Source organism: Mustela lutreola, chromosome 8 (genome assembly GCF_030435805.1).
Source record: "Mustela lutreola isolate mMusLut2 chromosome 8, mMusLut2.pri, whole genome shotgun sequence".
NCBI lineage: Eukaryota > Metazoa > Chordata > Mammalia > Carnivora > Mustelidae > Mustela > Mustela lutreola.
Window position 1 is genome coordinate 121,483,807 of NC_081297.1, and position 15,163 is coordinate 121,498,969.

The window sequence follows — 15,163 nt, forward strand, 5'->3', positions numbered from 1 at the left end:
GAGGACAAACCCCTCCCCTTCCCACTCACTCCTCCTGGTGGTGAGTTCGCGAAAGTCGCCGGCCAGGCTCCGGCTGGGGCCCGGGATGGGGGCGGGACCGACGCGACCCAGGTGCGCGCGTCTCCGGCCGCGCTCTACCCCCGCCCGGGTCCCCCGGGGGTGCTCCCGCGGCGCAGGGCGCACGGGCGGCCCGGTTTCCGACCCGGCGAGCGTGTCCGTCCTCACAAAACGGGAGAAGAACACTTACCGAGTTGTTTGCCGCTGGGGCTGAAGTCCACGGAGGTGATCGCCGCTTTGTGGCCCTTAAAATAGCGCTCCAGAACCGGGTCCTCCTGGGAAGGAAAGTTGCCGAGGGTTGCCGGCAGGTGCAAACCTCCGACGCGGGGGTTCCGGGATCAGGGCGGTCCCCTCCCCCGGAGCCCGGCCCCGGAGCGGCCACACCGGGGGGAGCCTGCGGACACACGCTGGGACCCCCGCCGGAGGACGCCGGGCGTCGGCCTCCCGCGCGGAAACCTGCCAAGCCCGCCGCGGGCGCTTCCCAGAGTCGGCAGTGCCCGCGGGGCGCCCCCCCCCCCCCGGGCTGCTCGTCCGAATGCGCGTTCCCGGGCCCCCGCCGCGGGCTCCGGCTTCGCTACTTTTTTAAACCTGCAGGTGATTCTGACGCAGGCGCTCCACGGAAACCCTCGGAGAATTCTAGGGGCCATGGGGCTGCCCCGGCTCCGTCCGGGGCTCCGGGACGCGGGGGAGGAGCGCCCGGGGTCTGGCCAGAACTCGGCCCCAGGAGCAGAGAGTGGGATGTGGACGCCCCGGGGCGAGGGGCGAGGGGCTCTCGGGACGGGGCTGCGGACGCCGCCTCCATCTCCCGCCAGGTGCGAAAGCTGCCCGGACCTGGCGCCGCAGCCCGCGACACCAGCTCCGGGGAGGCGCCCCCCAGCCCCTCCTTACCAGGGCGGAGGCCATGGGAGGCGCGGTCGGCGCCGGGCTCCAGCCCGCGGGGGGAGCCGGGGAAGGGAGGGGATGGGGTAGGAAGGGGGACCGTGGGGCGCCCGGAACCGTCTGCTCAGAGCGGCGGCGCCTCCCGGTCACTACAACAACGGCGGCCCAGTCAAACCCCGCGCTCCAGGCGTGGCCAGTCGAACCCCGAGACGTAGCCGGCGCGGCCCGAAGCCGGGCCGCCGCGGGCTGGCAAGCGGGACGCTCCGGGGTCAGGTGTGACCACCCACGGAAGCCAAAGTTTACTAACGCACGCGCTCTCCTCTGCTTGAAACTGGGAAGTAGAGAGCAGTTACCGAGATGGAAATGAGACCGAGGGGAGGAAGGGGGACGAGTCTGTGATCGATGCAATCGGAGTTCTGCTGCACGTTAAAGAGACAGCGCCCACGAATTTGAAGAGGGTCCGCAACTGCTTAATGACCGGGTAAGGGAGTTTGGAGCTGAAGTTGGGCAGCTCGATAGTTATTAATATTCACACAGGAACTAAGCCTCTGGAGGACACATTTTAACTTATTGAATCACTGCTTTTGACGCACTAGGCTTTGTGGTATAAATATGGATGCTGGATGAACTTGAATGAAGACGGAATGCTATGCATCCACTTACTGTTTTTTCTGTTAATGGGTTTCTAGGCTCTGCGCATTACCGTTTGCTTTAGAGCCCCAGACTCGCAGGGCAGCATGTTGAAAGTTTGTTGGGACCCTTAGAAAGAAACTTGTTGTCTTGTTTAAATTATTAGGACACATGGTAACTATAGCCCTGGTACAGCAGGCTTTCTTACACATTGTATCTGCGCTTCGGCAACACTATGAGGTCGATAGAGTGACAAAATGTTACCGAGGTTTACAAGTTATAAACTTCATTCCTAGATATTTTACGTAGAATTGTCAAAGATCCCAGAGTCACATTTTCGAATTCTAAACCTGTATCCTTTTTTACCCTCCCTCAAAGCAGGAAGGACTCAGAGCTGAAAACTGCATATAAGATAAACATTATTGGCAGCAAAAAAATGGCATAATGGACCACACCTGGCAAGATGCATGTTCAATGTAGATGAAAGGTGTGCTGCATCTTTTAATTATAGGTGCTCTGGTTACCTAGTGATAGAATTTAGTTTTAGTAAATACTGTACATAGCAACTAAGCAGCTAGGAAATAACTTTAGATTCAGTATTTCAGTTTGACTTGAAGGCATTCTTAAAAATAATGCTGGATGCTGGTTTGGATGTAAAATGCTGTAGCTCTGTGGAAAACAGTTGGGCAGTTCCTCAGTAAGTTAACCCCTAGGTTTTTAAATAAAAGTGTTGAAAGCGGAGACTAGAACAGATTCGTGTACAGATAAATTCATAGCAGCATTATTCATAACAGTCAAAAAGTGGGAAGAACTCATATGTCTAACAGGTGAATCTACAAATAAAATGTGATAAGTACATAACAATGATTATTAGTTGGTCATTAAAAGGAATAAATTTCTGATACATACTACAACATGAGTGAAATTTGAAAACAATATGCTAAGTGAATAAGCCAGACACAAATGTGCATGTATTGCATGATCTCATGTATAGGAGGTACCCCAAATAGTTGGATTCATAGAGACAGAAAGTAGAATGGAGGCTACCAGAGCTGGTGAGGGTAAGGGAGAATGGAGAATTATTGTTTAATGGGTGCAGAGTTACTGTTTGAGATGGTGACGTTCTGGAGATAGGTACTAGGGATGGTGGAAAACATTGTGAATGTATGTCATGGCAGTGGCTTGTACACTTAAGAATAAAGCTGTAAATTTCGTGTTATATATATTTGACTATAATCAAAAATAATAATTCTGGAAACTCTGAAGAATGACCAAGACCTCTGGATTTCTCATAGCTAGGATATGTCTGATCATGGGTATAGCAGATTAAGAAAAAGGAAAAGGAAGGATGTAGAAACTAGTTAAGAAAAAAAGAGAAGTTTTTAAATACAGATTTTTCTCTAAGTCTTTTAAGATTTTAAGCTTTCTAGTTACCAAAAAAAAAAAAATACATGTTCTCTACTGAATAGAAGGAAAATTATCACCTACTGGCCCATCACCTAAAAGTTGGCTTTAAAAACTTTTTTGCATCTACCTTTGGTGTGCTCGGTACATACTCAGTACTCCTCTAAGTAACTTAGAAAATTTGACATAGTCCTCACAAGAATAATATTACTACCATGTTTCTTTTTTTAAAAAATTATTTTATTATTTATTTGTCAGAGAGAGAGAGAGAGCAAACGAGGCAGAGTGGCAGAGAGAGAAGCAGACTCCCCACTGAGCAAGGAGCCCGATGCAGGACTCGATCACAGGACCCTGGGATCATGACCTGAGCCGAAGGCAGCAGCTTAACCTACTGAGCCACCCAGGCATCCCTATTACCATGTTTCTTTATGATGAAATTCATATGCAGAGATGTGAAATTAACTGCTCCAAGTACATAGTTACATCATGATGCCTTTTGCATGATGGCAGGCGTATTGTAAACATGTAAAATTCTGTATCCTAGTCTAACAGTAAATTTAAAAAAAAAAAAAGCATCTGTGTTTCCATTTCACTGTTCTCTCAGTAGTCCAAACTGCTCCTCCCATGGTTCTTTTCCATATTTGATTTGACTGTGTTTTTGTTTGTTATTCCCCACCTTTGCAAACAGCAAAAGCTCAGAGACAGAGATTTGGAAACAAGGCCAAAGTGGGGGCTATTTTTTTTTTCCCCTCACCTCAAGCCTGAGGAATTCACATAATTCCACTTGCTACGTTAACTTGGAACCACTCCAAACTACAAATGTATTAATCTGGAAGAAAGCCACGATATTTCACACTATTTGGAAATCTACAAGATAGCATTGGAGGCAAGGTACTACCTAAGACAAACAGATCCTTTAATTAGCTCTCCTTTTCTTAATTTTCCCCTCAAATTAGAAATCAAATGTATCCACTTGAGCACCATAAAAGTTTGTTTTTATGTTAACAGGAGTCTTTCTTAGGTTAGTTCCCTTCAAAGGTTGAAAATTTAGGGATAACACAAAAGTGCCATCTACTGTTCACATTCTTGTGTGGCACTTGGGAGTGAAACTACTTTGTATCCTGTATCCAGGCACTATAATTCCTCTGGATCCAGTTGTTCCAGAGCATAGGAGAATATGTAGAAAGGAAGTTCCAGATCTGTTTGAATCATCAAAGCATTAGTTTTCACTTCGTTTTGTTTTGAGGACCATCAGTAATTCATTTCAATCAACATTCAGTTTCTAAATCCTGTCAGCCATATCCTCACAATATAATTTTTCTTGCCATCTTTTTGTCCTTGTGGTTCTTGCTTCTCTACAGGCCATCTTCCTTCTCTGCCTCCTAGGAAATTTCATACCAAAAGCAAAAATTAATGAGGGAGACTACGTCAAACTAAAATACATCTGCACAGCAAAAGAAACAAAGTGAAAAGGCAACTATGGAATGGGAGAAAATATTTGCAAGACATAGATTTGATAAGGGGTCAATATTCAAAATAGATAAAAACTCACATACTTCAGTAGCAAAATAAATAAATAAATAAATAAATCTGATTTTTAAAAATGAACAGAGGAACTGTGTAGGCATTTTTTTTTTCCAAAGAAGACAGGGCAACTGTTATAGGAAAAAAGTGCTCAACATCACTAAGCATCAAGGAAATGCAAATCAGAACCACAGTGAACTGTCACCTCATACCTGTTAGAATGGCTACCAGCAAGAAGACAAGATGTGCTGGTGAGGATGTGAAGGAAATGTGTGCTGTTGGACTGGTGTAGCCACTCTGGGAAACAGTACCACGGTTCCTTAAAACATTAAAAATAGAAATACCAGGGGCGCCTGGGTGGCTTAGTGGGTTAAGGCCTCTGCCTTCGGCTCGGGTCATGATCTCAGGGTCCTGGGATCGAGCCCCGCGTCGGGCTCTCTGCTCGGCAGGGAGCCTGCTTCCTCCTCTCTCTCTGCCTGCCTCTGTCTACTTGTGGTCTCTGTCTGTCAAATAAATAAATCTTAAAAAAAAAAAAAATAGAAATACCATATGATCCAACAATCCTACTTCTGGGTATATAACCAAAGGAAATTAAAACACAAGATATCTGCACTCTCATGTTCTTTGCAGAATTATTTACAATAGCCAAGACATGCAAACAATTTAAGTGTCCATCAAAAGATAAATGGGTGAAGATGGGGTATATGTAATTGGACATACATAATGGAATTGTACTCAGCCATGAAAACAAGAAGGAAATATTGCCAATAGCAGCAATGTGCATGGACTTGGAGGGCTTTACACTAAGTGAAATAAGTCAAAGAAAGATAAATTCCCTGTGATCTCTCACATGCAGAATATAAAAACATCAAATTCAAGGGGTGCCTGGGTGGCTCAGTGGGTTAAAGCCTCTGCCTTTGGCTCAGGTCATGATCGCAGGATCCTGGGATCGAGCCCCGCACTGGGCTCTCTGCTTGAGAGGGAGCCTGCTTCCCTCTCTCTCTGCCTGCCTCTCTGCCTACTTGTGATCTCTATCAAATGAATAAATAAAATCTTTTTAAAAAATTAAAAAATAAAATAAAATCCATCAAACTCAGAAACAGAGTTGAATGGTGGTTGCCAGGGACTAAGGGGTGGGGGAAATGGGGGAGATGTTGGTCAAAGTCTACCAACTTTCAATTATAAGATGAATATGGCCCAGGGATCTAATGCACAGCATGGCGGCTATAGTTAATAATACCATATTGAATCCTTCAAAGTTACTGAGAGTAGAGCTTTAAGGTTCTTACCAGAACAACAACAACAACAAAATAGCAATGATGTGTTGTAAAGGATGTTTTAACTAATCTGACTGTAGTAAACATTTTGCAATATACCCAAATATCAAATCATCACATTGTACATTGGACACTGTACACATTGGACACTGCCCAGTGAGCTGGACCTGGGCACTTGGAGGCTCCTCACGCCCTCCCATGTCCTTGGAATGTAGGTTCTACTTGCCTATCCCACTCTTTCTTGTTCCCAGAGGCTGCTTCAAGGACAGAGCCTTGAGATGGTGATGTGATGGTGAAAACACCTGCACAGGACAGGTAACCAAACCCAGTCCTGACTGGGTAAGCTTTTAAGATTTGGAGACGACGTAGGGGATCCATTTACCTTACTGCCACCCAAGACAAGCCTCTTACGTAAGTTCCCTTTGCTGTTATTAAAATTGCCACCTGTCACCTACCTGCCTCTTTCTTCATTCTCTCCCTGCTCTCTGCACATAGGGGCCAGTTTCAGCGTACGCCAGGATAACTCCCGAGGGGGTTGTAAACCTACATATACCATACAAGAGCTCAGACAGTGGCCTGAAATTTTTCATTCATTTCCTTTAAATAAATGAGAGTCCTCCATTTTAGAATTTAGCGACACAAAGGTAATACAGCTGTTACCGTTTGCTGCCTGGCAGATAGTAAGGGCTAGATAGGAGTTGGATTCTTATCCCTCTGTCTCCTCCACCCTTTCAAGGTTTGAATAAATGCCTGTCATCAGAGAAGGGAGGCAGGACAGACAGCAACACTGTGACATCTCAGCTTCCGCAGCCCCACAGACTCAGTCTGAGTCTCTTGGAAGGAGAGGATACAGCAGGAAGTAGAAGAAACTGTGTTACTATCGAGTCTGCTGAGACACTTGGTACACACTGCACTGCCTGGTAGCCAGGGGCCTAAATGGAAACCAGAGTGACAAAAGAGGAGGCTTCTACGCAGGTCTGCACAGACCACAGCGTGACCTTGGCACAGTGAAGACTGCTGAGACCTTACTTTGTTGTGAACTATTTATCTCAAAATTGGATAATTTAAATCAGTAGTTCTTAACTAGGACAGCTCCCCTCCCCCACCCCAATCCTGGGATGTTTGGTGATGTCTAGAGACACTGTTGTCACAACGGGGCGGGGGGGGGGGGGTGTGGATATGGTGCTCCTGACATCTGGTAGACAGAGGTCAGGGATGCTGCTAAACGTCCTACCAGGTACAGGACAGCCTCTGCAATGATCCAGCCCCAAATGTCACTGGTGCCGAGGTTGAGAAACCTTGACTGAAATGAAAGCGCTTACCACATAACATGCTCAGTAAATGTCAATTCACCCTTCTGGCCTGATCTGCTGCTGCTCGTAAGGTTTCAAATAATTAGTGATCTCCTAAACTTTCCATTAAATATACCAAAGTTTCGGGTGCCTGGGTGGCTCAGTGGGTTAAGCCGCTGCCTTCGGCTCAGGTCATGATCTCAGGGTCCTGGGATCGAGTCCCACATCGGGTTCTCTGCTCAGCAGGGAGCCTGCTTCCCTCTCTCTCTCTCTGCCTGCCTCTCTGCCTGTCTACTTGTGATCTCTCTCTGTGAAATAAATAAATAAAATCTTTAAAAAAAAATAAATATACCAAAGTTTCTTCATTATGTGATGTACCTTTTTAAAAAAAAAAATTATTCTTTTAGCATAATAGCTACCCTTGGGGTGAGCAGAGCATAATGTATAGAGAAGTTGAATCTCTCTGTTGCACACTTGAGAATAATGTAACGTTGTGTGTCAACTGTACTCAATTTTTTAAAAAAACTAATCACTGTTTTAGTTTTTTTGAATTGGCATCAGATGTGATAATTTATATATTTTTCCCTCAAAGTAGCTGTTACTAAGTCATGGTGGGTGTTAATGACATCTTAAACTCTAAAAAAAAAAGGTAGTATACTATATATGTCTAAAGTTCTAGGCTTCTATTTTCTGTATGAGATCAAAAGTTCTTGAAATAGTGCCTGGGGACACTGATTTATTATTACCAATTATATAGTTATTAATTGACTTTCCTCCTTGTGCTGCTGAGAAATACTGATGTCAGATTTTTCCCATGCTGATCTTTTTTCTATGATGAATATGCAAAACAAGAAATCAGAAACATTCCCTTTGGTAGAAGTCCTGGGAGCAAACTGATCAATTTCTTCCAGGAAGAGTTGGGAAACCAGGGCTCCAGGAAAGCTCATTGACACGCCCAACTCTGTTCAGCTAGCCAGTGACTGAGTCGAGCGTACACATTGACAGTCCAGAATTCAAGTTCAGCACTGTCCCTCGAATCACCACAAATGCGGAATCTTTATCCAAGATGAGTTCAGCAAGAGGTTATCACTTTTTATTCCTCTTCTGAGACTTAGTGACATTCTCTGTGGGACAGAATTTTGGTCCCCTGACTATATTTATTCCACACACATTGTTGAGCACATGAATGGGAGCCAGGCAGTATATTAAGCATTAAGCATATATAGATAAGCAAAAATGGGTACAAGCATAGGAAACACTTATCTTTTAAACCCAAGCAGATAAGAAGAAGGAGGGAAGGAGTTTCGATTGTAGGGTTGCTAGACACAGGATGAGGTGTCCTAAATTGCATGGATTGCATGGGACATACTTACCAATTAAATCAATGTTTATCTCAATTTCAACTTTAAACTAGACGTCTTGTATTTTTATTTGCTAAATCTAGTAACTCTAGCTAAATGGGAATTGAGGAGAATGGGTAAGTGCAGGCGTTGGCTAAAGGGGGAGCTGCTACATAGTATCTCAGGAATTGTTTCCATGAGGAAAGCAGCCCCAGTGTTACCAAATCATTGAAATTATCATGATAATTAGAAAATCTAGAATTTCAGTTAAAATCTCCTTGATTTTAAAAGTTGTATGCTGATTTGGACATTTTTAAACACTCATGTGGGCAAAAAAAAAAAAAAAAAAAAAAAAAAATTTTTTTCTCTATAGCTTGTGATGGTGTCGAAGTGAGCCCCAAATAAGACCTCTCTTTCCCACCAAAATGGAGAAGCCACTGAGTCCTATGGGTTTCAGACAGACAGAAGTCAAAATGTCAGTTATGATCCTGATGATATAACAGTGAAGAATTTGGCTGAAGTGTACAACAAAACAGGCCTGCCAGCAGGCTCCTAAATTGATCTAACCCTCCTCCCCCCCAGCTCAGCTTTTTACCCCGACAAAGCAGTTTACCCTACAGCCAACAGAGCACACCAGGATATGCCTGCTTCTCAGACAGAAGGATATGACGAGAGCCAAAGGTGGCAGAGGCTGAGCTAAGTGGACCCCCTTCCTTCTCAGTCCTCCAGGAGACTGTACCCCTACTCTTCCCAGAACCCCTCAAACCCACACCTATTCCAGGAAAGGGAAAGCAAAAGGGTGTTACAGAGGGATACTTCCCACGCTTTCTCTCTCCATTTCTGCTGAGGGATCAAGACAATAGGGGGTAAGCACCCCGCATTCCAATGGGATGGGCCGGAACACCTGTGCAGGACTTGGAAAGAGGATGCAATCCACCAGTTGTGCGACTTTCAGCAAATATCCGTCTCTGGGTTGAGTTCGGACACAAGAGGAGTTTTGTGGAGAGACTATCAGTGTGTCTGTTCCCCAGTCCCCCTTCCCATGCCTGTGGGGGAAGGGTAGGGGACCTCTCTCCCTACCCTCAAACTTGCCGAGAGGAGATTAGGCTGTCTTCCAGTTATGTAACCCTTGGGGGCTGCTGAGCACAGTGATGCGATGTGACACATGCCTGTAAAATCAAAAGGCAAAAGGTTATGGTTGGCTGACTACTCTGAGGGCAGAGACCAGGCTGCCCTGAGCAGACTCTTCCCACTGGAGAAAGGACACAACAGTATCTTTCCAGAACCAGACGTGACCCATGTGGGGAAGAGAGGGCAGGGAGCGAGGTAGGCAGGACTGCAGCCCGAGAAAGCCTGAACTGTTGCCATAAATCCAGTAAGAGGACAGACTTCCAGAATCCCAGGAGCTGGGGAGGACCCGAAAGTGACCTACAGAGAAAAACGCATTGCTCACATCACAGGGAGTCCGGCCCAGTGTGCCAGGGAGGTCCTCAGCGAACCCGCAGAAGTGCCCATGGGGATAGTTCTGCCTGGGTTCAAAGCCAGGAAAAATTAGTTGTAAACATCTGAAGAGCAGGAACCATCACTATATCACTTTGGAGGGTCCGTACGGGTGAGATCTTTCTCATTGCTTCCCTCTCCTCTTTCCTGTGCTTCAAACCAGGAGCCAGAAACCTCTTAGAAAATGAGAAGGAATGGGAAATGGGGAATAAAATGCACCATACCCGATGTTGGATGGGAGAAATAGAAACACTTCCCTCCCCCATCACCTGGCACCCGCTGCAGCTTCTAGTGGTTGGAGTTTGGGGAGCGGGGAAGCTTTGTATTGAATGAATCACAGAGGTTTAACTATCACTTAGAAATGGGTATTTTAATTACCAAAATGAAACTATTTTGTAATTAGAAGTGGCTAGAAGATCTTTTTTTCACCAGTGAAAGAAGAGATAAGTCATAGAGCCTCCCCCAACCTTGGGCTTCACCAGTATGTCATCCAGAGACAGCTGAAGATGTAGCCCTTAGGGTGGGCTTGAATGAGCAGCAGAAGAAATGAATCCAGTTGCTTTCTAAGAGCACCTTGTGAATTTTGCTTTTTCGTGAACACAAATGCTACAGATATTTTTAGGTTGTATCACTAGACCCCCTTTCAAACTGGCATAACAGATTTGGGCACTGTTTCTCAGTGGTTCTCTTGACCCCTCTCTCCCTCTATGCCACCTTCTTGCTCAGTGTAGCGTTCTTCTTGGTTACAACATGGCTGCCAGTAGCAGATGTAACTACAGTCTCCCTGTTCACTCTGATGGGGACAGCATCAGTTCCTGAAACAAAACAAACAGAAACTCCTCAGTTTCCTGCTGAGTGGAACACCTGTAAAGAAATCCCCATGGCCAGGGAAGTGCCAGATACTGGTAGGACTAGGACTATGGGAATTAATCCAGTTAATGCCATGCAATTACCCAGGATCCTCCACAGACGCCAGAGAAAAGGTCAATCCAACCAAAACGCAATGTTGATACCCAATAGGATAGAAATGGCAGGATGCCAGCGAGATGAGGGACAAAACATGCACCACTGGAGATAAGGAAGGACTGAATAGAAGACAAGGCCATTGAACCATGTTCTTTAAAGAAGAAGAGGGAGTGCCTGGAATTGCAGAGGGGTCAAGGTGGAGAGTGAAATGCAAGAGGGGAGGGCATAGAATGTGTCGGGTCTCTGCTGATGAAGGAATTCATGTCAGAATCCTGCGGCACTAAGCAACGTGATTATACTGCAGAAACCATAAGTGGTTGGTTTGTGGGAACGCGGTGTACAGGGGAAGTGAGGCAGAGATGAGACTGCCAAGCCAAGGAATTTAGACACAGTATGAGTAGAATGTGGCTGGAAACAGATGGCAACTCAACTGAGGAGGTCTTAATAAAGGGACTATTTACAAAGGTGTGGGCAGGATTAAGGGAAAACAAGATGGTGCCATGTCCTGGGGCTCACAACAGCAGGGGACCACTTCCATCCTTGCTCTGAAGAGATAAAGAGGCCAGCATCAAGACCCAAAGATCTTAGGGTCTGCTTGATGGGAGCTCTAGTCTTTGGTAGAAGGGAATTGTCAAGTCTAAGAAAACTCAGCGAGGAGGGGTCTGAGGAAATAATAATACCCCAGTCTTTCTCTCTTTTTCCTCAGTAGGAGTGATCTCTGCTGGTTAAAATAACCTGGAAGTCAGTGGGCAAGGGAGCCCCCAGATTCAGTCCACAGAGATCAAGCATCTTGGGATGCTTGGGACCCAGAGCAGAGTGGAAAGGAAGGGAGAGTAGATTCAGAGGGACAAACAGAAAACACCCAGCACAGAAGGAGGGACTTGGGGGAAAAAAGAAAAAAACAAAAACAAAAACAAAAACAAAGAATTTCAGAAAACATCCTCTGGTTCCTGGGAGGTCATTGAAAGTTTCAAAGTTGAGCGCTGCTGGCCTCTAGAGGGAGCCCAAGGATTTCTTTTCTTCCACCCCCGCTGCAGAGAAGGAGCAGATGCCGAAGGGGAGGGCCAAAGACCCCAAGAGGAGAGCTCTCCACTGGGAATGGAACTAGCAGGGGTCACGAGATTGCTCCTGGTACAAGAAATTTCCTCTTTGCACTTACATGTACTACATTTGGATTGATTTTTCTTTTTTCTTTCTTTTTTTTTTTTTTAAGTAGGCTCCATGCCCCGTGTGTAGCCCAGCTCTGGGCTTGAACTCATGACCCTGAAATCAAGACCTGAGCTGACCTCAAGAGTCTGCTGCCGAACCAACTGAGCCACCCAGGCACCCCTGGATTGATTTCTAATAATAATGATCCAAATAACCAAAGCTAACACTACATATTCACTGTGTGCCAAGTTCTTGGCTCTCATTTAGTACACAAACTTGTTGGGGTAAATTCCATTGTCACTGTCTTTTTATAGATCAGGAGACTAAAAGAGTCGGGATTTGAACCCACATGACATTGGATGGGTCTCTGCTCTTCTGTCCTCTGTCCTGCTGGTTTAGTCAGCTGGATCCAAGGTTGCCCTTACTTAGAAGACCCAGGGCAGTGTCCATGACAAGGAGACCAGAAAAAAGGAAACATACTGTTAGGATTTGTCTGTATTTAGTAGCTTCCAGTAGAGATTTAATGATGAGCACTGGCTACATGCCAAGATCTGAGCCAGGTGCCAGGGATCCCCAGTGGCCAAGGCAAGAGGTACTACAATGCAGTGCTTAAGAAATTTCCCAGCCAGACTGAGCGGACTTGAGTCCCGTGTCTACTCCACACTACCTGTAGCACTCAGGGCAAGTCGTTTAATTCACTTCCGTTTGTTTCCTCCTCCCTAAAATATAAGTCATAAATACACACAAAGCCCGTAGAGCCAATCCAGGCGTATTGTTAATGTTACAAAGGTATGATCTGCTATTCTTACAGCCCATACTGTCAGCCTTTGAAACTTTACCTTAGACGGAGAGTCACGGAGAGACAAGGTTAGGTTCTTGGTCAAGTGCAAAGGAGCCAAAAAGGCCACACACTGCCTGCCAAGTTCAGCAGGATCCAGGGTTATAAGGGCAAAAGGAGTTTTGGAGGCTCTACTTGGTCCAGCTCAGTTCTTAGATCCGGAGTCAAAGCTCTAAATTAGAGGCAGCAGGTTCTTTGGCATTCCAACTCTGATCCATTGATACCGGCTGCCTGAACCACTGTGTTTAGAGGGATTCTCGGACTGCCTCTACCATTAATGAGAACGAATGCCACGAGAGGGAAATGTATCTGCCATTGCTAGAAGATGGAAAGGAATCAGCATGTGATTCTAGAATAGTGTTCTTTTGCCTGGAATGCCTCTTCAGCAGGAGCATCTGAGCAGGACTCGGAGGTCCCAAGTATAGTCACAGACTAAGGGAACCAGCTGTCCCAGTTCGTTCAGGATGGTCCCGATTGTAGCATTGAGGTCCCACATCCCAGGAAACCCCTCAGTCTTGAGCACCCCCCCCCCCCACAATTTGCTTCACAAACTTTTCTCCCTTATGCCACCCTTTAAAAAAATAAACAACCTATGAACTCTGACCAGTAGAGATGATTGTTTGTTTTTTAATCTCAGCCAGTTTCAGCCTGTGAGATGCACCGTATTCTATCCCATTGCGATATGCCGGCCAGATACCCTCCAGGCCCCCCACCCCGTCACAACAGCAGAAGGCATTGCCTTCTCCTTTCTCAGCACCATTCCCTGCTCTAGCCATCAAAGTGTCAGCAGGGAATCGAAGGCACCCCCCAAAAGGCTTTAACGGAAAAGCACTTCATGCGGGGATTATTTACAGAGGCATGATCAAGGTTAATGGAAGCTACAAGATCTAGGGAAACACCCAGGGATTAGCCTGCAGCCCTGGAGACCTGGACAGGTGAGGAAATGCTGTTCCCAGCCTACTAAGAGGCAGAGCTGAGTCAGGCAGGCTTGCGGCTGGGGATCTGGCTGGGATTCGGGGCCTGTGCTGAACGGTGGGGAGGCCAGGAAGAGTGAGGAGGGAGGAGGAAAAATCCCTGACCTTGCTCTCCTCCCGCGCACGGGCCTCTGCCAGTGTCTCCTTGCCAGAGGACAGGGAAAAGCAAGCGAAATGGCAAGTTTAGTAGCGCTCGGCCTCGCAGGCCGCAGGGTGTGGCAAGGAAAGGCTGAGAAGAACCAGCCCAGGCCACCTTGTTGTCACCCAGCTTCTGCTCCGGTCCCTTCCTTAGCTAAGAGACCGTGCCCTCCCACACGGGGAAATACACAACCTCTCATCCACCAGTGTGTCATGAGAGGCGTCAGAGTTCAGTCACTCTCCTTCCTGGAACCTCGACTGTCCACACCCCCCAGGAGTAAAGCAGCAAGGAAAGGGAGAAAGATAAACACTTGCAGTAAGATGGGTCTACACCGACCCTCCTGACGTCCTTCTCCCACCACTCACCCCGTGACCCCCTCACGCTCAGCTAGCACCCCGGCAAGTGAAGATGTTCTTATCCTAAGGGGTGAGCCCAACCTTCCCACCCACAGGATCCTGGTGCTCTGTGGCTCTGTCTTTATCGACTGGCGGCTGTTTTCCATTGCCCGTTGCTCTTGGACATGAGAGTGCAATCAATCCCGTGGGCTGTGGATAATGTTGGCCCCATTCTGCAGCAACAATCCAATTTCTCCACGATAAGCAGAATCAATCACACTGCCCCATATGCACACCCAGGGCACACTGTCCTTCATGAACAGCCGGAAATGCCCGGGGGGGGGGGCATTCTCAGTGTCGTCTGGTGGAAGTAATCCTCTCGCTTTGGCAGCAGGACCGCAAGTTCACTAGCTACAATGTTTCAGGGACAGGACGAAAATATTCTCGAATCAGGTTATTAAGTGTAACTGAGAGAAGCCACTTCCTCCTCCATTCGTAGTTTTCCAGAACAACGCATTCAACAGCCTCTATTAACCACTGACCTGATCATTTAGAGAACAATACTCTGGCCTCACAAGATGCTATCTTCCAGCGGGGACCATAACTGAGACCTCAGTGCGTCATTCCGCTACCCCGTCAAGCCAGCTGCTTCCAAGTGATGTAAGAACAATGAATTCCATCATGTGAGCCCAAAGCTGTAGTTGTTTCACTGCAAAGGAGTTCCTCACTCAATCAGAGGCAACAATGTGTGTGATACTGTTAGGAAGCAAGAATGTCCTATCTCCTTTAAGGTCCTTCTAGCTAGACTGGGAATCAGATTGGCAAGAGAGAGAGAGATTAACAGGAGAAAATTAAGTTT

General features: G+C 46.6%; 1 protein-coding gene and 1 long non-coding RNA gene across 6 annotated transcripts in view; one reads left to right on the top strand and one right to left on the bottom strand.

Moving 5' to 3' along the window:
- POC1B (POC1 centriolar protein B) overlaps positions 1-1,241 on the bottom strand; it is a 98,480-nt gene extending 97,239 nt beyond the window's left edge. The window contains exons 1-2 of one of the 5 annotated variants that reach the window (XM_059186491.1): positions 889-1,241; positions 248-332 (exon numbers count right to left, since the gene is read on the bottom strand). In XM_059186491.1, the coding sequence (XP_059042474.1) occupies positions 248-332; positions 889-960 (157 nt within the window). In that variant the 5' untranslated portion in view covers positions 961-1,241. Of the gene's footprint in view, positions 1-247; positions 333-645 lie in introns of all 5 variants that reach the window. The other 4 variants (XM_059186488.1, XM_059186489.1, XM_059186487.1 and 1 more) reach the window with 4 other exon arrangements.
- LOC131839243 (uncharacterized) lies at positions 17-5,587 on the top strand. The gene is made up of 3 exons (XR_009356880.1): positions 17-282; positions 1,279-1,417; positions 3,229-5,587. It is a non-coding gene; the product is annotated as an uncharacterized LOC131839243 (long non-coding RNA).
- Positions 5,588-15,163: the final 9,576 nt, after the last annotated feature.